Source organism: Protopterus annectens, chromosome 6.part0 (genome assembly GCF_019279795.1).
Source record: "Protopterus annectens isolate FY-2018-M chromosome 6.part0, PAN1.0, whole genome shotgun sequence".
Taxonomy (NCBI): domain Eukaryota; kingdom Metazoa; phylum Chordata; order Ceratodontiformes; family Protopteridae; genus Protopterus; species Protopterus annectens.
In genome coordinates, this window is record NC_056737.1 from 1,159,404,238 (window position 1) to 1,159,429,389 (window position 25,152).

Below are 25,152 nucleotides of genomic sequence, written 5' to 3' on the forward strand. Positions count from 1 at the left end.
ATAGTGTGGAGCATTTCTGTTGAGTAATCTAGTATATGAGGTAGGCTGGGCACAGTTGTGTCCATTCCCTGAGACTGGCTATAATCCAAATAGGATTTTCTAGTACTAGGCCTCCTTACCTCAAGAATGACATCCAGCAACTGCTTACTGAGAGTTGCTGGTGAAGAATTCAGGGGATGAGCCAGGCTGCTAGGTTCAGGGTCTGTAGCTGAGGGTGCAAAATCTGGTGCTCCTGCTGGGACAGCAAGGAAGGAGTCTGAGGCAGGTGCCATGGTGACACTACTGTCAGACTGTGCAAAAGAGGATACCAGTGCTGGTGTGGCCAGTCTGGTGCAATCAGGACTGTCCTTGGCTTGTCCTGTTTGATCTTTAGTAGAACCTTCGAGAGGAGGGGCGGGGGGGGACACAGATTGAGAGGCTTTCCCAGGTAAAGGACAGGGCATCCACTTTCCAAGCTTAGCTGTGAGGAGTTCAGGAGCAATATTTGCTCAACTGATAGTTCTGAGGGGAAGCTAAGAGATCCACCTCTGGTGCCCCCCATCTGTTCCTCAAAAGCTTGAATATTTTGGGTTCCAGTTTCCACTTGTGTGGGTCCATGAGAATTCTGCTTAAGTTGTCTGCCAGTGAATTTAGTTTGCCTGGCAGGAATTGAGTTTGCAGGTGCACTTGGTTGCTCAAGGCTGTGTTCCACAGAGCCATGGCTAATCTGCAGAGTGGGTAGGAATGGGTTCCCCCCTGCTTGTTTATGTACGACATAACTGTGGCGGTCGTCTGTTTTTACCAATAGTTGTCCTGGAAGAATAAGGCCTTTGAAGGCTGTCAGAGCATTCTGTACAGCTAACATTTCTTTTTGATTGATATGCAGCACTCTTAAACAAACGAAAAGTACTTCATTCACCTAAATTTTGTTGAGTACCCATTTCCCTATAGGTCCTTTCTGACTCAGTTACACAGCAATCTTTTTCACTATTTCTAGCATGTCGAAGGGTCAGTTGCTAGCGTCCTCTCCTGTTCAGCTGGTGAATCTGGGAATCTTGAGGCAATGTTACAATTGCCTCATGTACACAGACAACCCTCTCCTCCTCCCAACAAATACAAATATATGCGAGAGATGCAACTATATAGCCAAACTGGAGGCTGAGCTCTCTCAATTCAGTACTGGCAAGACCAGTCAGGAGGAGAAGGTAACCACGCACACCACAAACCCAGTCTCACATAGAACTATCACAACTGCAAACCAAACACATAAACACACAAAAACATACTGAGGCTGATTAAAAATCTACCAAAACAACAGAGGCCTCCAAAGCAGACACCCAAGCAACCACCACCTCAAGACATAGCAAATGCAACACATAGTTCACAAAGTCAGTGTGCTAAACAGTCACAGCCCTTAAGGCCAAACATGCCAGACACACTTGTAATAGGTGACTCCATAGTCAGGCACACTGACGTCCCGCTCACCAGACTGAACAAGGAGAGGGTCACAGTAAGCTGCCTGTCGGGAGCTAGAATCCGCCACATAACACAAGCACTCAGGTCACTCCACAGCAAGTACAAATATGACTCAGTCATTGTACATGCAGGTGTGAACGACCTGAGACGTACCTCTCTGGACTACATGAAAAGAGACATAGAGGAGCTCTCTGATTATGTAGCCCAGGCCGGTATGACCCTGACCCTGAGCAGCATCTTACCCTCACCAAGAATGATGCCACAGTACAAAGACAAAATGATCAGTTTTAACAATTGGCTTAATTACTGGTGTCATTCTAAGGGGATCCAATGTCTGTCTGCTTGGGATGACATGCTTGACAAGCCACGCTGCTTCGCAAGGGATGGTTTGCACCTGTCACCCCTGTGCTTCCGGATATTGGCCAAGGCTCTTGCCACCCCCATAGTGCCTTTTTTAGGCAAGGCTCAAATGACAAACCTACCTCCCTAGAAAACACAAGTGGAAAAAACTAAGGGTAATGCTGCTCAATGCCAGAAGTCTAAACCTCAAGATGCACGCCCTCGAAGCCCTCCTCAGTATGGAGAACATCGATGTCTGTGCAGTGACTGAAACCTGGTTCAAGGCTCCTGAGAGCACCCCAGCACTATCAGGTTTTACCTCATATCATGCTTTCCGGCCCCAAAACTTGGACAGAACCACAAAAGGAGGGAGTATCCATTTTCATCAAAGATACCCACACCTCCAGGTTAGTGGCAACGCACGAAGCATCGGAGACTATCCAGGTGCAACTAACCATAGGCAAAACTGCCTTACAGTTTGTAGCATGCTACAGACCACCCTCTCAAACTCAGGAACCCCACACAGCCTTCCTGAAGACACTGGAGAGTATGAATGTCTCTCCAAATACCATCATTTTGGGAGACTTCAACTACCCAAACATAGACTGGGAACATTACTCAAGCCCCAACACTCTAGCCCAAAGGTTCTTAGAATTCATAAACTCAAATGCAATGGAACAACTAGTCACCATTCCCACAAGAAGAGACAATATACTAGACCTGATCATCACAAACATGGGGACAAAATGCTCCACACCGGAAGTACATCCCTCTTTGGTAAGATCAGACCATAAATTAATCTCACTGGAAATCCACATCCCGCCCCCACCCCCTGCACAAAAGACCACAGTGAAGAACTTCTCAAAAGCAAACTTCACACTTCTTAAGACTGAAGTGGTATCTTTCAAGGCCCCTGTGCCAGTGGAAACCACAACCCACACTGCTGAATCCTTTGCAAATGCCTTCTATGGGCACCTTCAAGAATGCATGGATCATGCAATCCCAAATAAAACCAAGACCCATTCCCCAAAGACAGGCGACGGTCTGGTGGACCCCAGCCATAAACAAACTTTACAACAGAAGGAGGAAGCTACTACATGACAGAGCAAAATCCCTAAAAGGAAAGGCATCTCTGATCAGTACTAGCAAAAAACTACGATCACTCATAAAATCATCCAAGGCCAACTTTGAGAGAAAAATCGCAAATGACACAAAAGACAATCACAAGGCCTTCTTTAGCTATGTTAGAAACCTGGGTGGAAACTCCCAGATATGCTCAGAGTTAGTCCAAAATGACACAAAATACACTGAGCCCACTGACATTGCCAACATTCTGGCAGACAGGTTCAGTGCAAATTTCTCCTCCCGTCTCACCCCCAAAAGGAGAAATAACTATCCCAGCAGAGTGTAGCCTCCCTAACATCTCAGATGCCCAGGTGAGAGCCGCCTCTCTAAAGCTAAAAACACAGCATCAATGGGACGGATGGTGTCCCGGGCTGTGTGCTACATGAACTCAAGAGGAACTAAACCCACACATAAGGCTGCTGTTTAATCTTAGCCTTACCACAGGATACGCACTCCAAAGAGTGGCGTACAGCAACAGTGGTCCCACTTCACAAAGGCGGTGCTTCTACGGACCCTGGAAATTACCGCCCCATAAGCCTGACGAGCCTGGTCTGCAAAGCTATGGAGAGGATCATTATGGAACTCATAAACAAAGACATTGGGGACCTACAGACATTGGATCCTACCCAATTTGGCTTTGTCAAGGGCAGATCCTGCCTTCTGAACTTGGTCGACTTTTTTGAAACAGTCACTAAGGCCACTGATGAGGGTAAGGCAGTTCACACAGCCTACCTTGAACTTGCAAAAGCCTTTGACACAATACCCCACTCGGGCATCATAGACAAACTCACCAGCTTAAATGTAAACCCATATGTCACAAGATGGGTTGTAAACTGGCTCAAGGACAGAACCCACAGGGTCAGAGTTGCTGGAGCTATGTCAGACTCTAAGCCAGTCACAAGCGGTGTCCCACAGGGCTCAGTCCTGGGACCCCTCTTGTTCGGCATTTATTTTTCCGAGGTACAGGCAAACATAAGAGGATTGTGGCTGACAAAGTTCGCAGATGACTGCAAACTGGGCGCCATAATTGATACTCCAGCGGACACAAACATCCTTCAGAGAGGCCTCATAGAAACGGATAATTGGTGCCAGAGCCATGGCCTTAAGCTAAATGCCAAAAAATGTATAGTCATACCCTTTGGGAAAAACAAGGTACCGACAAATTACCACATAGGCGGTAATCCATTAAGTACGGAAGAGGTAATCAGGGACCTAGGGACCCAGGTTGACAGTAACCTCTCATTTGACACTCACATTGCCAAAGTGGTTAGGAAGACCTTCTATATTGCCCACCTTATCATGAAGGGTTTCACATCTAGATCAAGAGAGGTCATTGTGCCCTGTACTCTTCTCTTATCAGGCCAATGATTGAGTACAATGCCCCATTTGGGATGTATCTCACCCGACACCTGCAGCAGTTGGAAAGACCCCAAAAGTTCCTCACCAAGAGGATAAAGGGTCTTAAACATATGTCATATGCTGCCCGCCTGAAAAACTCCAGCTCTATTCAGTCGCATACCGCCTACTCAGAGGTGATCTGTGCCTGACGTACAAGGCCATGTCCAATCCTGAATTAATGGACATGCTCCACCTCAGAAAATCCAAATCCATCAGAGCCACGAGAACAAGTGACTTAAACCTCAACACAGAAATAAATAGAACGTGCTGGAGGGACAGATTCATAACCCAGAGGCTCCCTACACTCTGGAACAGAATCCCAGTCCATGTTAGGCAGAGACCCTCACTGACTCTATTCAAGAGAAATCTCGACGAGTGGATGGGAGATCGTAGGTTTACCCCGGGGGTCATCTCTTTGTCACTACTAGACAGAGGCATAGTAAACTAAACCCTAAAAGGGCATAGTATTCTCATCCTAAGGGGTGGTGTAAGCCACATACACTCTGGCTAGGCTTATAAATGCCCTAGGGCAGATAGCCTAGTACGAACCTATGAACCTATAAGGTGCATTTGCCTTGAATGCATTGTCCTGCCATGTGAGCCCCCCATGCATAGTCTGATGCATCTGTTGTTAGGATTTGGGTGGCACGGGGTTGAGTGAAAGGGAGTCCCTTGTTGTGGTAGCAGGCCTCTGCCCACAGGCAGTGAATAATAGGAATCATTGTTTTCAGGTCCTGAAAATGTTGACACCAGAGACTTTTTAAGTACCATTGAAGTTTCCTCATATGCAGTCTTGCATACGGAATTAGTAGAATGCAAGAGGCCATGAACCCTAGGGCTTGCACTATTTTTCTTGCAGACAGCAGGGTTTTGGTGGCCAGTAGATTGAAGTAGTTTATCAAATAAATTTGTTTTTATGGAGTCAGTAATGCCATCTGGGAAGTTGTGTTCAAGCTTGCTCCCAGGAATATAATCTGTTGGCTGGGTACCAGATGTGATTTCTTTTCGTTGATGGTGTACCCCAGTGAAGATAGAAGTCTGTTTACACATGTCAAGTGTTGTAGTAGCAATTCCTGACTGCCCGCCTGAATCAGGCAATCGTCCAAGTATGGGTAAATTTGAATCACTCTCTGCCTGCAATATGCAATGGCTGGAGCTAGGCATTTTGTGAATACCCTGGGCGCAGTAGATAAGCCAAAGGTAAGTGCAGAGAACTGAATGCATAGAGCCTGCTCTGAAACGTAGGTATTTCCTGCAAGATTCCCTTATGGGGATGTGCAGATAAGTTTCTTTTAAGTCTAGGGTTGCTAGCCAGGAGTCCTTGGCTAGCATAGGAAGCAGCTGTTGGAGAGTAAGCATTTTGAATTTTGGAACCACCAGAAAGGTGTTGAGAATAGACAAATCCAGGATAGGACCCCAAGAGTTTTCTTTTCTGGGTACCAGAAACAGTCTGGAATAAAAGCCTTGTCCCCTTTGTTCTGCTGGGACAGGTTGAATAGCCTTGATAGTGAGAAGAGAAAGTACTTGCTTTTGGGCCTCTGCCCACTGGTTTGGGGGGAGGTCTGGCCACCAGCTTGGGGTTGGGAGTAAGTGGAAGTGGAATCTGTATCCCTGGGAAACAATATTTAAGACCCACCTGTCCTGGGTAATGTACTCCCAGTTTTTGGCATGCAGGGCAAGTTTCACTCCTAAAGGTGCAAGGGTCTATATTAAATCATTGAACGCTTAGAAAAGCGAACTATTATTTATCGACTCCATGTAAGCGAAAGCTTACAAACTCAAACGCTTAGAACAGGAAAAAAAATCGCTGTTCCAAAAAAAAAAAAAAAAAATACACTTAAATCATAGCATAAAGTGGGGGGGGGCTTCGTGCCCACACCACCCCTACTTAAATATATGAACTCCGAGATTGCACTACAGTGACAAAAATGACAAAGTAACGGACGCGGCCAAGTGATTTCCCAGGGAAAGAATTTGCTTATATGCTGCTTTGTCATTTTGCCTTTTCATCTTTTCAAGTTCGACCAAGATGCATTCGAAAGAATGCGTCTTCGGTCATCTAATAGGAACCCAAGGTGCAAGTACTTGGGCAAGGCTTGGAAGAGTTAAGGATAAGTCATTGTGAGATTTTACCACAGGATGGGCCTACCCTATCGCAACAAAAGTTTCTCACCAGTTGCTCTAAGGTTACCACAGCCAGGACACACCTCCTATCGACCCTACTTTACGCCTCCTCCATGCTTACCAATCTCCGAAAAACTGAGCTCAACAAACTAGATTGCTGCTATAATAAAACAGCCAGATTTTCCACATGATCACCTTCTAGAACCCACCATTGTCATCATCTTCTTTCGGCTGTTCCCGTTAGGGGTCGCCACAGCAGATCATCTGTTTCCATTTCTTCCTGTCCTCTGCATCTTGCTCTGTCACACCAACCACCAGCATGTCCTCTCTCACCACATCCATAAACCTTATCTTAGGCCTTCCTCTTTTCCTGTTACCTGGTAGCATTATCCTTAGCATATTTTTCCCAATATACTCAACATCCCTCTGCAAAACATGTCCAAACCAATGTAATCTTGCCTCTCTGGCTTTGTCTCCAAACCTTCCAACCTGGGCTGACCCTCTAATATACTTATTCCTAATCCTGTCCACCCTCGCCACACCCAGTGCAAATCTTAACATCTTTAACTCTGCCACATCCAGCTCAAACTCCTGCCTTTTTGCCAATGACACTGTCTCCAACCCATATAACATAGCTGGCCTCACTACCCTCTTGTAGACCTTCCCTTTCACTCTTACTGGTACTCATCTGTCACAAATCACTCCTGAAACTCTTCTCCACCCACTCCATCCTGCTTGTACTCTCTTCTTCACCTCTCTTCCACACTCACCGTTACTCTGAACTATTGAGCCCAAGTATTTAAACTCATTTACCTTCGCCACCTCTACTCCTTGCATCCTCACCATTCCTCTATCCTCCCTCTCATTCACACACATATATTCTGTCTTAGTCCTGCTAACCTTCATTCCTGTTCTCTCTAGAGCATATCTCCATCTCTCCAGGGTCTCCTCCACCTGTTCCGTACTCTCACTACAGATCACAATGTCATCTGTCTAGAACCCATCATTGTGAAAGCCTAAAAAAACTCAGCTGTCTAGAACTACCCCTGACCCTTCAAGTCAACCAACTAGCACTTGCTCACAAAGTACTACATCATTCAGGTAACACATCAGCCCTGCAGCAACTACTCCAGACCTACACCACTACCAGATCCCTGAGATCAAGTACCCAATACCTCCTTGAGGTAACAAACTTTAAAAATGAGGCAGGTAGATCCGTTTATAGCCACTTCATCTCTAAAATCTGGAACTCCCTTCCAGCACACATAATAAATAACAACTCCGCCACCCATCTCAAAAAACTACTCAAAACACACTTCCTGAGTCACAGATTATGTACCTGTACTACCCCTGGATAGTAACTCATATGTCTCTGTTTCGAGCAACTAGAGTAGCAGCTTATCTACTGCTTTTGTAATGTCTGAATGGGGTAATAGTATCACTGAACACTGTAAAGAAACCTAAAGGACATATTATGTCTCGTGTTGAAATGAGTTATGAAGTTATCTAGTGTATCTTCCTTCTATACTTGCTTAAACACCTCTATAACATGTACATATTAATGCAGCCTGTGAATGTTGGTTAACACACTATTTTATATGTACTGTACTTCTATAAGAAGTATAAAGATTGCGTACTCATATTGTTTACTGAACCTTTTGGTTTAACGTGTCTTTCTCTTGTTAATGATGTTACTGCTCTGGAGCTTTTCTCCCCGGGACTCCACTGAAAATGGACATCTATCCAGTTGGACTCTCCCGGTTAACAAATGTAAAATAAAAAAAATAAATAAATATATGAATGGGGGGTAGGCTCTCACAGGAACTGTTCAGCTGTGGAAGTTGGACCTGTCATACTTTATTTATTTTACTTTATATTTGTTTACCAGGACAGTCTAACTGGACAACATGTCGTTTTTCAGCAGAGGCCCAGGGAGAAAAGCTCCACACAGAGAAAATTACAAAAGACAAAAACATAATTAACAATGTAAAAAGAGTTTACAAATAGCCCAAGTAAGGCAATATCTTTAGAACAATTAGACATGGTCTACAGCTTTACAGAGGTTGATAACAGCAAATATGTACAAATAAAGAAACAGTAATGTACTTAACATAAGGTGACAGAAAATAACAATGAATTAAATTAGTACAAATGTTGTTGATTAGCAGAGTTGTGCTTATGTGTTAATTGTACTAAAATACATAACTCAACAAAGAAGTCAATAGTAGTAGTGTTAGTGTGAAAAAAGTCGTAGTAGGAAATACTTAATCTGGGGTAAAGCAGGGCCAGAGCCATTTAGTGGTAAGGTGAGATTTTAGTGTTTGTTTAAAATTGGCTAACGTAGTGCTAGCTGTGATGTTACTAGGTACAGAATTCCAAACCTTAGCAATATAATGTGAGTGGATGGATCTTCCAGCACGGTTGTGTGCTATTGAGATCTGTAAGAGGGGTTTGTTGTTGGAGAGCAGACTTCTGCTACAGGAGTAGGGCTTCAGTAGACCTTGTAGTGATGGAGTATTTTCAGGATGATAAAGGATTCTATAAGCCATATCAAGCTGGGATAGGTGCAAGAGTTGGGGAGGATCTAACCAGTTTAATTGTTTTAGGGCAGAGTAGTGGTGAGATCTGAATGTTGTGTTTGCTGCATACTTAGCTATTTTGCTGTAACAGGATTCTAGTTTTTGCCAGTTCAGTTTTCCTGAGGTTTATTAGTATGGGTGATGCATAAAGAAGAGTTGAGGTCAAGTGAGTTTGGGCTATAGTTATTCTTGTGTTTTGTTACTACAAATTTTATTTATTTATTTATGTAAATTATTATTTTGGTTTTATACCACTGGATTTAAGGAAGCAGCATTTGCATACTGCTTTAAGTTACTCTGATTGTTATATAACTACCCAAATGGGCTACTATAGTTAGTACAAGACAGTTATTGATTTTTAGACTGCAAGACATTATCGTACACTACAAATAAAGAAAAGTAAAAAAAAAAGGAAATAGATGCTGACCTGTTAAAAATTATACCAACTTCCCCTCAGCGTATTCTATTCCAATTCACGATGACTACAATTGACCTAATGGTACGCACACAGTGTACTCTGTGTTGTTACGCTATCCTTCTTGATCAGAAAGATAGTACAACAAAGCAACATGTATTAAAGAAAGTACAGGGTATATTCAAATGTCCACATTCAATAGGGAGGCATCATACATCTGATTCAGGATGCTATAAAAGTATTCATAATTCATCTTAACCACACCTCTCAACTGTCCAAATTTTTACCTCATATTTTTTGGTGTGTTTTTAATAACATGTATGGTTTACTGATAAATTATTGTGCATTGATGTCACTAAATAATGTCAAACATTTAACTAAATCTATCTCATGCTAATATCAAACAGAACTGGTTGTGAAAAAGGGAATACACAGTGCACAGTGGAATGGAGTGGAAAAGATCATCACCTTAGCATTTTGTACGTTCCTTCAGTTCTGAATCTGTATGTGATTGCCTGCAAAAAATGTATCATCATCCCTTTCGGTAAGAGTGATGTTCCTGCTAGCTAGCACATTGACAGCAACACCTTAAATACACACTCAGTAGCAACATTACCTTTGATCACCATGTCTCCACAGTGGTAAGAGAGGCATTCTATATTGCTCATCTCATAAGTAAGGGCACTGCCTCCAGAAAATAAAAGTTATAACCTCCCTGTACTCTTTCTTCATCAGGCCAATAACCGAGTACAATGCCCCTTTTGGTATGTACCTTTCCAAGTACCTGCAGCAATTGGAGACCACAAAGGTTCCTCACAAGAAAAATTCAAGGTTTTCAGCATCTGTCCTATGTGGATCATCTGAAATCTCTGTCACTTTATTCTGTTTCATACAGACTACTCAGAAGCGATCTCTGTCTTGCATACAAGGCAATCTGTGACCCTGCTTAACTGGAAATGAGGCATCGCCGTAAGTCAAATGGTACATGGGTTACTCGCTCTAAAGACCTTAACCTGGTATGTGACACTAATAGAACCTGCTGGAGAGACAGACTTGTCTCCCAGAGGTTACCAGACCTTTGGAACAGACCCCCACTTCATGTCAAACAGAGCACCTCATTGGACCTCTTCAAATGCAGTCTGGATGACTGGATGGGTAACTGTAAATTCACCCCGAGGGGTTCCACCTGTGCCCATCTTGGACATGGGCAATAGGTGGTGATCATGGAAATAAGGGTAGAACTTAACTAGGCTTGTAAGTGCCTTAGGGCCATTAGCCTAGTAACTTCTTATGATCCTACTACTAGGTGTTACAAATAAATAAGTACATGGTAGCGAACTGCTGTTGCCAGCAGTAGTAGAAGCAACAAGTCTTGATTTCTGTATAGTGAAATTCAGCATACATTACAGGTTCATAGGCTGATAGTAGGCTATCAGCCCTAGGGCCAATGCAAGCCTAGCCATAACAATTCCCTGGATACTTCTTCCCACAATATTTGCTTCTCTGGACCCCTGTCTAGCAGGGCGACTGACATGATCCCCGGGGTGAATTTCCCATCTCCCATCCAATCATCAAGGTTCCTTTTGAAGAAGGCCAAGGAGGCGCTCTGCTTGACATGTATGGGCAGTCTTTTCCAGAGTATGGGGAGTCTCTGGGTCAGGAACCTATCCCTCCAGCATGTTTTGTTCATTGTGATGACAAGGGTTAGATCCCTGGAACGTGTGGCTCTGAGGGATTGGGATTTCTTTAAGTGGAGCATGTCCAACAGCTCAGGGTTTGACATGGCCTTGTATGTTAAGCAGAGATCGCCTCTGAGTAGACGATATGCCACAGAGTATAGCTGGAGTTTTTTTAGATGGTGAGCATATGGCATCTGCTTTAGGCCTGTGATTCTTTTAGTGAGGTATTTCTGTGGCCTTTCCAGCTGTTGTAGATGTCTTGTGAGGTACATACCAAATGGGGCATTATACTCTATAATGGGTCTAATGAGGGATGAGTACAGTGGGACAAGGACCTCCATTTTTCTGGATAAAAAGCCCTTAGTGATGAGGTGTGCCACATAGAAGGATTTCCTGACTGTTGGGGCGATGAGGTTAACGAAAGTGAGACCACTGTCCACCTGTGTCCCTAAGTCTCTCATCACACTTTCGATGTTTAGTGTCCTGCCACCTATGTGGTAATTCATGGGTACATGTTTTTTTCCAAAGGGGATAACTATACATTTCTTGGCATTAAGCTTGAGCCCATAGCTCTGGCTCCAGGCATCTGTTTCTGTAAGGCCCTTTTGTAGAATATCCACATAATTTGGGGATTCAATAATGGCTCCCAGTTTGCAGTCATCTGCGAACTTTGTTAGCCATAGTCCCTTAGTGTTGGCCTATACTTCAGAGAAGTAGATGCCAAACAAGAGTGGTCCCAGGACTGAACCCTGAGGTACTCCACTTATAACTTGTCTGGAGCTGGATTTGGAGTCGGCTACTTTTACAGTCTGGGTTTTGTCAGTAAGCCAGTTGGCAAACCATCCAGTGACGTAGGGATTTATGCCCAGCTTAGTAAGTTCTATAATTCCAGAGTGGGGGATGGTGTCAAAGGCCTTGGTGAGATCCAGATAGGCTGTGTGGACCGCCTTACCCTCGTCCACAGCTCTAGAGAACGATTCGAAGAAGTCAATCAGATTCAGGAGACAAGATTGTCCCTCACAAACTCAAACTGGGTGGGGTCCAGTGTTTGAAGGTTGCCAATGTTCTTGTTTACAAGTTGCATGATAATGCGTTCCATGCCCTTGCAGATCAGGCTTGTCAGACTGATGGGACGGTAGTTCCCGGGATCCAAGGCGGATCCTCCCTTGTGGAGCGGGATAACTGTAGCTGTGCGCCACTCAGTGGGCATGAAGCCTGAGGTGAGGCTATGATAAAACATGACACTTAGGTGAGGTGCCAGTTCATTTTGTAGTTCATGGAGTACACAGCCTGAGATGTCATCTGGTCCCATGGATGCTGTATTCTTAGCTTTGGAGAGTGCGGTTTCTACCTGTGCGGCCGTGATTATTGGAATTTGGCAATCTTTTGGTATTGGGATGGGCCCTTTAGGGGGTGAGAGGGGGGTGAAGTTGGCACTAAATCGATCTGCCAGGATATTGGCAATATCCTTGGGATCAGTATATTTAATGCCATTCTGTTGTACCTCAGAGCAGATCTGAGCATTGCCATTTAGATTCTTGACATAGTTACAGAATGCCTTGTGGTTGTCTTTGGAATCTTTGGCAATTTTATTTTCGTAACTAGCTTTTGAGGATTTTATGAGGGATCTCAGCTTCTTACTTAGGCTGGTGAGGGAGTTTTTTGCATCCTGGGATTTTCTTCTTTTCTGCAACAGTTTCTTCCTTCTGTTGCATAGTTTGTTTATAGCAGGGGACCACCAAATTGGCTTCCTTTTTTTGGAGAAGAGCATCTTGGTTCTATTTGGGCAGCCATGGTGGTTCAGCGCTTAGTGTTGCCGCCTCACAGCAAGAGGGTCTCCGGTTCAATCCTCGGCTGGGGTCCCTCCTGTGTGGAGTCTGCATGTCCTCCCTGTGGTCGCGTGGGTTTCCTCCGGGTGCTCCTGTTTCCTCCCACATCTCAAAGACATGCTGTTGGTGGACTGGACACTCTAAATTGGCCTTAGGTGTGAGTGTGTGCCTTCTGTGGAAGGCTGGGTGCCGGGCTGGCAACTCAACACCGTAAAACTACACTGCCAGTCATGAGCGGATAGGTGATTCGCTGTGGCGACCCCTAACCGGGAAAAGCCAAAAGAAGAAGAAAAAGAAGATCTTGGTTCTATTTGGGATGGCACAATTCATGCACGAGTGGATGTGCTCGTACAGTGCCTTAGTGTAGGATTCTGCAGTCAAACTTCCAGATCCCATCTGCGCGGGTGTTGCAAAGTTTGTCACTTCTGACTTCAGTAGCATGAAGTTGGCTTTGGAGAAGTTTTTTAAGGAGGTTTCCTTACTGGGGGGTGGGATGTGGATGTCAAAGGTGATTTGCTTATGGTCAGATCTGACCAATGAGGGGTGACCACTGGTGTGGAGCATCTATCTCCCATGTTGGTAATGACCAGGTCTAGGATATTGGAGCCCCTGGTGGGACAATGGATTAGTTGATCCAGGAAAAGGCTGTATGAGTGGACATGCTGATTCACACATCTGGGTAGATAGAGAATTAGGATCACAGCTATCACAAACACAAATCCTCTACTGATAACAAGAATTTGCTTTAGAAGAACAAACGCAGATCCACATCTACCACTACAGCAACAGGGAGGGAAAAGCCAAAAAGATGATGTACAAGTATTAATGAAAGGTACCATTAAGGTCGTTTTCACAATTTAGTCTGCTCCTGACAAATACGATGACGGAACTACTGTATAATAAATAAACTGCTAATTTGCAATGTTGAAATCCTTACTGTACTGTTTTATGACTCAGTGATCACAGCTGCTGTTGTGGATATTTGCTGAGCACATAGATGTCTACGTTAAAAAAAGGCTAAGGCATAACTGATATTTTACAACAACAAAAAAAAGACTTACTACTGCCATATCATCGAAGTTAAACAACCCGTTTTGCAGGCACCAAAGTGACACTTCAAATGGTTTTATATCACGGACCAGCTCAGGGGTAAATATGTTCACAAGCTGCAAGTAGATGTCCTCTTCTGCTTCTATAGAAGCAGTTGGCATCTCTTTTGAATCCCCCTTTAAATAGGCAGCAGCACGTCCGTAACCCGACAGGTTCAACGCCTGAATCAACATCCGAACCAGCTCAGAAGAACGAGGACTCTTTTCTACTTTTGATATTAGTAACTCCACAGCCTCCCTGTTACCTAGTGTGTTAGCTTTGGTTCTAATTTCTTCTTTGTCATCGTTGCTTAAATCAGGCATAAAGTCCAGCACGGGTTCCACCTGAATTATTTTATTAAGCCTGTTTCTAAAACAGTTCAAGAAATACAGGCAATGCTGACCGACATCCCCCTCTGACTCATACATTTTCACGCACTTAATAAACAGGGTGAACGTAAAATTCCAGCTTTTAAATTCTGAGGTATCTGAGGAGATTAAACACCGAAGGCACGAGCCGCCCTAAGCGAAGACTTTACTTCACTCGCGTCAAGTTAAAACTGAACCTAAACCACTAAGCAAAGCAAATAATCAGCTGTTGTCGGTTTCGGTTTCGATTCTCCAATTCTACTCCTCACCGGAATAAAAATAACAGAAACTTTAGCTGAACAGAAACTTACATCTAGCTGAGAGTGTAGGTAGAAATTTCGGACTAGAACGCTAGGCTCTTAACCTTTCTTTTCTACTCCTAAAGGTATGGCACATACCCTGACAAAAAGTGGGACTTACACTGGGGCCGTGCGCTTGGGAATAACTCTGAACCTCGTACCTCCATAAACAGGGACAAGTTTGCACATAACCAGAGATAGTTTTTTTAAAGTATTAAAGCTATTAACTTGAGAAAGTTGCACAATAATAAAACACAACCTGCATTTTTTCAATTAAAAAAGCGATAACTATAATTATTGTTAAGAAATGTTGACGGATTTAATTTGCATATATGAGCTTTTAATTCAGAATAAGCAAAATAGTATAGCAAGCTGCGCGTACAGAAGTGCTGGAAAATGCTAAAGGCAGGGTGACCTGAAAAGGGCATTTTATTTTTTGTATTTATGTTTGCATTAAGAATGTTGTTGTCTTTCGGCTGTTCCCGGTTAGGTGTCGCCACAGCAGAACTCCGGTCCGCTAATAATAGGCAGTAGATTTTCACGAACGCCGAGATGCCAACTCGATGTTCAAACTTCAACGAAGGCACGCCCATTTACGCATGTCTTTCAAATGCCCAACCAACCGCGGGGAGGACATGCAGACTCCACCCAGAAGGCACTCCCCGCCCTCCACATCAGAATGAGCTATCGCCTTATTTCAATACGTTCCAGTTTGACGACAGTAATTCATGTTTTCACCTGAAGGTGATTGTTTATATTAGTGCATGCTAGGAAGCCCAGTAAGAAGCCGTGCACCAATTATGACGTGAGCCGATATCATAATTTCTTAACTTACTTTTCATGAAAGGAATATTTATGGTAACAAGTTTTATCGAAGATGAGACGTTAAAAAGATAAACAGCTTAATGTCTACCACCATTAGTACTCTTCTACATCCTAGAACTACAAGGTAGTGTCACTTTAAATTGTGTAACAGGGCGTGCAGGGGGGCAGCAGCCCTTTGCATGATGTGTGTGTGTAGTCATCCTTCACTCTCATCAAGTCAGTAACACCAAATATTAATTTCAAACTTTTACTTTAATCCTTTTACCATTCACAGAATTAGAATAACATCTACAAAACCACCTCCCTGCAATGACAACCCAAAAGAGATATCAGGTGTGCAGTGGTGGAGCGGGTAATGTTGTGGCCTCACCGCAAGACATTTTCTCCGTTTCACTTCTCGGCTGGGATGCCTTCTATGTGGATTCTATTCGTGTGGGTTTCCTCTGAGTGCTCCGGTTTTCTCCCATGTTAAAATGACATGCGTCCGGAGCCTTTCTCCCCAGACTGAAAATTTCAGACTTTCCCGGTAAACACATTTTGCTACATAAATTTGCATTATGGGTTTTCAGTCCTCCTAGTACCACGGTAATGAAATACAGTGTAAACTTGCATGTAAAGATCTTGGGTTATAAAAACAAGACACACTTTAGACAGTTAAACAACGTAATCATTTCTGATTTTATAGACTTTATACAAATTTTTGTACATCCTACTCTTCAATAACCATCGTTAACCAATTGGTTGATACGATTAGAAAAACTCAAAGCTGGATCTACCAATATACCCAGGTCCTTAGATGAATCTATAGTTTCAATCACTGTGTGCTGCATTAGATACTCACCTTTCAGTTTAGGTCCACTAGATTGTTTAATGAAATCATGGAAAGTGAGAGGATGCCTGAGGAATGGAGAAAAAGTGTTTTGGTACCGATTTTTAAGAATAAGGGTGATGTGCAGCAGAGCTGTAGTAACTACAGAGGGATTAAACTGATCAGTCACAGCATGAAGTTATGGGAAAGAGTAGTGGAAGCTAGGTTAAGAAGGGAGGTGATGATTAGTGATCAGCAGTATGGTTTCATGCCAGGAAAGAGCATTACAGATGAGTGTTGATGGAGAAGTATAGAGAAGGTCAGAAGGAGTTGCATTGTGTCTTTGTGGATTTAGAGAAAGCACCTGACAGGGTGCCTAGAGAGGAGTTGTGGTATTGTATGAGGAAATCGGGAGTGTCAGAGAAGTATGTAATAGTGGTACAAGATATGTACGAGGGTAGTGTGACAGCAGTGAGGTCTGCTGTGGGAGTGACGGATGCGTTTAAGGTGGAGGTGGGATTACATCAAGGATCAGCTCTGAGCCCTTTCTTATTTGCAATGGTGATGGACAGGTTGACAGACTAGATCAGACAGGAGTCCCCGTGGACTATGATGTTTTCAGTTGACATTGTGATCTGTAGTGAGAGTAGGGAACAGGTGGAGACGACCCTGGAGAGGTGGAGATATGCTCTAGAGAGAAGAGGAATGAAGGTCAGCAGGACTAAGAATATATGTGTGTGAATGAGAGGAAGGATATAGCAATGGTGAGGATGCAGGGAGTACAGGTGGCCAAGGTGAATGATTTTAAGTACTTGGGATCAACAGTTCAGAGTAATGGTGAGTGTGGAAGAGAGGTGAAGAAGAGAGTACAGGCAGGATGGAGTGGGTGGAGAAGACTGTCAGGAGTAATTTGTGACAGACGAGTACCAGTAAGAGTGAAAGGGAAGGTCTACAAGAGGGTAGTGAGACCAGCTATGTTATACGGGTTGGAGACAGTGGCATTGGCAAAAAGGCAGGAGTCAGAGCTTGACGTGGCAGAGTTGAAGATGTTAAGATTTGCACTGGGTGTGACGAGGATGGACAGGATTAGGAATAAGTATATTAGAGGGTCAGCCCAGGTTGGAAGGTTTGGAGACAAAGCCAGAGAGGCAAGATTATGTTGGTTTGGACATGTGCTGAGGAGGGATGCAGAGTATGTTGGGAAAAAGATGCTAAGGATGAAGCTGCCAGGTAACAGGAAAAGCGGAAGGCCTAAGATAAGGTTTATGTATGTGGTGAGAGAGGATATGCAGGTGGTTGGTGTGACAGAGCAAGATGCAGAGGACAGGAGGAAATGGAAACAGTTGATCTGCTGTGGCAACCCCTAACGGGAGCAGCCGAAAGAAGAAGAAGATTAGTATACTATTCTCCTGCACCCAAGGGGTCAATTTAGTTAAGTTCTTTTGCAGGCATGCCCTATCTGTAACACAAGTAATCACTTTACCCATTTTCAAGGCATCTGCATACAGACTGTAGAATGCATCAGATGAAAAAGATCTGAAAGATGCAATCTAAACAAGTATGGGCCTAGGACAGAGGCTTGTGGCACGCCTTAACTGTAACCTTAAATTTCACCTCTCCAATTGCTATATGATACTTACACTATATGAGACAATGTCCTACTTGTAAGACGTACAGCTGTCCATCTTATCAATAGTACATCAACACCTAGTTGTTCTAATTTACTGATCAGTGTTTTGTGTATGATCCTATCAAGTGCTGAAGTTAAATCTATATAAATGACATCACAGTACAACTTTTCATTCATAGCTGTTTTATATAGGTTCATAGGTAGGTACTAGGCTATTGGCCCTAGGGCCTGTACAAGCCTAGCCAAAAAGGTACCCTGGCTTTCGCCACCCAAGAAAATTATTTTCCTGTGCCCCTGTCAAGCAGAACCACAGAAGTGATCCCGGGGTGAATTTCCTATTACCCATCCAATCATCAAGATTTTTCTTGAAGAGTGCTAATGAGGAACTCTGTTTGACATAGATAGGTAGTCTGTTCCAGAGTATGGAAAGTCTCTGGGACAGGAATCTATCCCTCCAGCATGTTCTGTTTATTGTGGTGACAAGGTTTAGGTCCCTAGAGCGTGTAGCTCAGAGGGATTTCTTTAAGTGGAGCATGTCCAACAGCTCTGGGTTTGACATAGCTTTGTATGTTAGGCAGAGATCGCCTCTGAGTAGGCGATATGCGACGGAGTAAAGCTGGAGTTTTTTGAGACGATCTGCGTAAGGCATCTGTTTGAGGCCAGTAATCCTCTTTGTGAGGTATTTTTGCGGCCTTTCCAGTTTTTGTAGATGTCTTGTGAGGTACATACCAAAAGGGGCGTTGTACTCTTTAATGGGTCTAATGAGTGATGAGTAGAGGGGAACAATGACCTCTTTTTTTCTGGATGAGAAACCTTTTCTGATGAGGTGTGCCACGTAGAAGGATTTCCTGACCACTGTGGCGATGTGATTATCAAAGGAGAGACTACTGTACACCTGTGTCCCAAGGTCCCTTATCACACTTTCGGTGTTAAATAGACTACCGCCTATGTGGTAGTTCATGGGTAGGGTTTTTACCAAAGGGGATGACAATGCACTTTTTAGCATTGAGCTTGAGACCATGTCTTTGACACAAGGCATCTGTCTCAGTGAGGCCCTTTTGTAGGATGTCCACATCGTTAGGAGTTTTGATTATGGCTCCTAGTTTGCAGTCATCTGAGAATTTAGTTAGCCAAAGACCTTCTGTGTTAGCCTGTACTTTAGAGAAGTAGATACCAAACAGGAGAGGATCCAGGACTGTACCCTGTGGTACTCCACTTGTCACTGGTCTGAAGTCTGATTTGGAGTCTGCTACTTTCACAGTGTGGTTTCTGTCAGTAAGCCAGTTGACAACCCATCTTGTGACATAGGAATTAATACCTAGTTTGGTGAGTTTATCTATAATTCCAGAGTGGGGGATGGTGTTGAATGCCTTGGCGAGATCTAGATAGCTTGTGTGAACCACCTTACCCTCATCTATGGCTTTGGTGACTACTTCAAAGAAGTCTGTCAGGTTTAGGAGACATGATCTGCCTTTTACAAACCCAAACTGTGTGGGGTCCAGAGTTTGGAGATCTCCAATGTCTTTGTTTATGAGTTCCATGATGATACTTTCCATGGCCTTGCAGACTAGGCTCGTCAAGCTAATGGGGCGATAGTTCCCGGAGTCTGTTGTGGCCCCTCCCTTTGTGGAGTGGGATAACTGTCGCGGTGCACCATTCAATGGGCACAAAGCCTGAGGTGAGGGTATGATGGAACATGGTACTTAGGTGTGGTGCCATTTCATTCTGTAGTTCATGTAGAAGGCAGCCTGGGATGTTGTCAGGTCCCATGGATGCTGTGTCCTTGGCTTTGGAGAGTGAGGTTTTTACCTGTGCAGTCGTGATTACAGGAACTTTGCATTCTTCCGGTATAAAGATGGGCCCTTCAGGGGGTGAGAGGGGGGGTAAAGTTAGCACTGAACCTATCTGCCAGGATGTTGGCAATATCAGTTGGTTTTGTATATTTAGTGTCATTGTGCTGTAACTCAAAGCAGATCTGAGTGTTGCCATTGAGATTCTTGATATAGCTATATAATGCTTTGTGGTTGTCTTTAGAATCAGTGGCAATTTTGTTTTCATAACTAACTTTGGAGGATTTTATGAGGGATCTCAGCTTCTTACTGAGGCTGACCAGGGAGTTCCTCCAATCATGGGATTTTATTCTTTTTTGCAGCAGTTTCTTTCTTCTGTTGTAGAGTTTGTTTATGGCAGAAGACCACCAGATCGGCTTCCTTTTTTTGGAGGATAGCATCTTGGTTCTGTTAGGGATAGCATGATCCATGCACTCGTGTAAGTGCTTATAAAGTGCATTTGTGTAGTATTCAGCAGTCATACCTCTATTGTCCATCTGCATGGGTGTCGTGAAGTTTGCCACTTCTGTCTTAAGAAGCGTGAAGTTGGCTTTGGAGAAATTGTTATATATAGAAATATTGTTATAGATCATTGTGTTACAGGTGGTAATAGATATATTTTCAACATATGCATGCTGATATATGGTTTCAAGTCCCAACCTTTCCAATTCTGACAATAATTTATCCAATATAACCTTCTCCATTATTTTTCCACAACATGAAAGTAAACTTATGAGTCTGTATGACTCTGAGTTTGTCCTACTCCCCTTTCCCTTAAGACAGGTTTAACAAGTCTATGTCTCCAATCATGCGGAATCTCCCCATATTTATACAACCAAGTAATAACGGATACAATGGTACTGTAAGTTCATGTTGAAGTGTTCGCAGGTCCTTATTACTAATTCCATCTCCTCACTGTGCTTTGTTTGGATCCAGTTTACGTAGTTCTTTTTCAATGGATTCTAATTTGATTTCAGTATCTGAGGTTGCCTGGATGTCACTAGGACAATTTATCACTTCCTTTTTGGAGCCAAACTGCTTTGCATAACATTTTATAAATACATCTATAATCTGTTGTGCCTGAGAATAAATTTTAGACTCTACACACAGCTTATCAATTTGTATGTCTTTACTCCTGCCACATCTTATGTTTCTATAAAATGGTCTCATATTATGCTCATTAAGTTTATATACATTTTTTTCAAAATTTTCTTGATCTTGTCTATCAGTATGTTTAATTTATCTGCCCAGCATGTTTATTTCAGTTACAACGTCAAATAGCAACCTCTTTTCCATTTCTTATAGTTTTTGTCTTGTTCTAATGGAACTATAGTTTCCTGAAGTTGTGTACCTAGATCCTGATGTTAAACACTTTTTTCTTTTTTGCATTCAAACAATTTCTCTTTGAAAAACGTCCACATTCCTTTTGCAGTTTTTCCACTGAATGCATCACTTCAATTAGTTTTACATACTGACTGTTTTGCTTCCATATAATCTGTTATTAATCTTTTATGCATTGGTTTAGATTTCAGTTTAGAAGAATTATCTAGCAAAAAATTAACTTTTATAATTCCATGATCACTGCACATCAACGGTGGTAACACTTGACTTGAAATAACAGTAATTTCCTTAGGAACACAAACAATGTCTAATATGTGTAATAATATGGGCGGCACAGTGGTGCAGCGGTTAACGTTGTCGCCTCACAGCAAGAGGTTCTCTGGTTCGATTCTTGGCTGGGGTGCCTTCTGTGTGGAGTTTGCATGTTCTCCCTGTGTTGGCGTGGGTTTCCTCCGGGTACTCCGGTTTCCTCCCACATTCCAAAGACATGCATCTGGAGCGTTTCTCCCCGGGCCTCCGCTGAAAACAGGCTCTGTGGAACCTAGTCGGACATTCCCGGTCAACAAATGTTAAATAAATAAAAAAAAATGTTTCATTACCTGGAAAGCTTTTTCTCAATCTGAAGCAATTGTTGTTCCTGAACATACATTGTAAATAATCTCCTTACTAATGTTGTTGAATCAGCATTCCTCTAGTCTGCTTCTGGTAAATTTAAGTCCACGGCCACTGTTATTCTTCCCTCATGTGTTTTATGCAAGAAATGTATGAATTCCTCTAGGCCATCAGCACTTGACTTTGGTGGTATATATATATATATATACTCTAACAATTGTTATATGTTCCAGGGTTGTCTTTAGTGTCACAGATGCACAATCTGCAGTATTGGTGTTATCACTGAACATGTAATAATCACAGATCTCATAGCAATCTGTGATCCCGATCATAACACCTCCACCTGATTTTTTGTTTGGATGTCTGTTACAGCAAAAACATTTATACCCTGATAGAACTGGTTTGCAGTCATTGTTTTTAATCATGTTGTACAAACAATAACAACATCAATCTTGTGGGAACATAGCAATTTTTCCGATTAAACAAAAACTGTGATTAATGCTTCTAGTATTAACAACCATCAGAGATGCTTCTAATGCTGCTATCTGTGAACTGTTAAATGTTTGACCTGACAAATGTCCTGCCTTGTGTTTGTTAAATATTGCAAAATATCAGTTGCAAAAACTCTCTTCCCTGATTTTGGCAAGTGCACACCATCCTGTTTAAACACGTGTGCCCAAATTTAGGCTGATATTCTACACATTTCCATTTTTTTTAAAACAAAACATTTTTTCATGTAGATATCTACCCCCAAAAATCTTTTAATTCACAGTGACCTGACTCTCCTTTCTATATGTAATTTGTAAAAAAAAAAAAAAAAAAAATACTTCCTAACACCTGTGCAAGCCATGCTATCTAAGAGAGCTGTCAGTTCTCTACTAACAGTCACAGAGTCACTATGGAAGAGATCATTTGTACCAACATGAATAAAAACATATCTTTACTTCCTTACATCAAGGCATTTTAAGGCCTTTCTCACATCCTCTATGTTTGCTCCTGGCAAGCATAACAATGTTCAGTGTTCATTATCTTCAATGCAAATGTGTGTATCAGTTTCTCTAATAAATGAATCTCCAATTACAAGATTGTCTTTTCTGACCAGATCTGAAGAATCTTCATCTTCTAATTCAGTAATATGAGCTATAGCAACTTCTAAAAATGAATGGTCTTCATCTTCATTAGTCATATTAATCGCATTGTTTTCATTGCTTATTACATTTCAAGCATATAATTCTCATCCGGCTAGCTTTGTACATTCGCAGCTTGAGTCATGTTGTCAAGGTCTGCTTTTCTCATCTTTTTTCTTATAGCAATGTTCTTCAATCCTTCCATGTTCAGTTTTGATTTCTTCCTTTTCACCTGCCCTTTGCAACTTTTTCTACATTCTCTTTTGGAAAAATGATGCCTTTTTTTTGTAGACTGAAGGTTGTCTGGTAGAAAAAAGTTATTATTCCCTGTAATCTGTGTGTTAACATAACAAAGCAATGTCCATTTTAGTACACATTCTCTTTGCTTTATAGACATTAATCATGTTCGTTTTCTATCAGTGTCCATTTTAGTATACATTCTCTTTGCTTTTTGACATTAATCATGTTCGTTTTCTATCAATGTCCATTTTAGTATGCATTCTCTTTGCTCTATAGACATTAATAATTTTCGTTTTCTATCAATGTCCATTTTAGTATGCATTCTCTTTGCTTTATAGACATTAATCATGTTCGTTTTCTATCAATGTCCATTTTAGTACACATTCTCTTTGCTTTATAGACATTAATCATGTTCGTTTTCTATCAATGTCCATTTTAGTATGCATTCTCTTTGCTCTATAGACATTAATAATTTTCGTTTTCTATCAATGTCCATTTTAGTACACATTCTCTTTGCTTTATAGACATTAATCATGTTCGTTTTCTATCAATGTCCATTTTAGTATGCATTCTCTTTGCTCTATAGACATTAATAATTTTTGTTTTCTATCAATGTCCATTTTAGTACACATTCTCTTTGCTTTATAGACATTAATCATGTTCGTTTTCTATCAATGTCCATTTTAGTATGCATTCTCTTTGCTTTATAGACATTAATCATGTTCGTTTTCTATCAATGTCCATTTTAGTATGCATTCTCTTTGCTCTATAGACATTAATCATGTTCGTTTTCTATCAATGTCCATTTTAGTATGCATTCTCTTTGCTCTATAGACATTAATCATGTTCGTTTTCTATCAATGTCCATTTTAGTATGCATTCTCTTTGCTCTATAGACATTAATCATGTTCGTTTTCTATCAATGTCCATTTTAGTACACATTCTCTTTGCTCTATAGACTTTAATCATGTTCGTTTTCTATCAATGTCCATTTTAGTATGCATTCTCTTTGCTCTATAGACATTAATCATGTTCGTTTTCTATCAATGTCCATTTTAGTATGCATTCTCGTTGCTCTATAGACATTAATCATGTTCGTTTTCTATCAATGTCCATTTTAGTATGCATTCTCTTTGCTCTATAGACATTAATCATGTTCGTTTTCTATCAATGTCCATTTTAGTATGCATTCTCTTTGCTCTATAGACATTAATCATGTTCGTTTTCTATCAATGTCCATTTTAGTATGCATTCTCGTTGCTCTATAGACATTAATCATGTTCGTTTTCTATCAATGTCCATTTTAGTATGCATTCTCTTTGCTTTATAGAAATTAATCATTTTCATTTTCTTCCTTGTTAAGTGTTGTGAGCATCACCCTTTCTTTCTTTTTTTATTTTCATCTATGTGCTCTGAAACATCTGCTTGCTGAAATACTTATATCTAGAATGTTCAGTAGGGGTTGAGTAAACTTTACTGACAATAGACACTTTCTTTCCGAAATGTGTTCTATTTGCTGTTTGCCAAGTATCATTTATCTCATAAGTCCAGTCATTAATATATGTAGCAACAATTTTTCAAGCTGTGCCAATTGCAAACGTACAGTTGTCATCAGTAAGTCTAGATTTACTACTAACCATCATCAGCCCCCTTTTTCCCATGTAATTACATGGGGTCGGAGTATCGTGTTAACTGTCGCCAACCCTCTTGATTCACTGCCATACTCCTGCCTTCTTCAACACTCATGCCTGATTGTCGCAGATCTTCTTTCACACAAGCCATCCACCTCTTTGCTGGATGTCCTTGCTTCCTCTTACCTTCTTCCTGTCTGTCTCAAATCTTCCTCACCAGATTGTCTTCTGCTTTTCTACACATGTGCCCAAATCACCGTAATCTGTTTTCTTTGATCTTTTCTGCAACTGGCGCTACTTTGGCTTCTGCTCTTATGTCCTCCTTTCTTCATCTTACTACTAATAATGATAAGCAAATCATCCAACTTATGACATGAGGAATACAGATCACCAGTGTTATCAGGTGCTAC

General features: G+C 42.0%; 1 protein-coding gene across 1 annotated transcript in view; it reads right to left on the bottom strand.

Annotated features, from left to right (window-relative positions):
- Positions 1 to 14,579, bottom strand: part of IFIH1 (interferon induced with helicase C domain 1) — a 2,457,004-nt gene extending 2,442,425 nt beyond the window's left edge. Inside the window, exon 1 of the mRNA XM_044074778.1 lies at positions 14,005 to 14,579. Within this exon, the coding sequence (XP_043930713.1) occupies positions 14,005 to 14,460 (456 nt within the window). The 5' untranslated portion in view covers positions 14,461 to 14,579. The remainder of the gene's footprint in view (positions 1 to 14,004) is intronic.
- Positions 14,580 to 25,152: the final 10,573 nt, after the last annotated feature.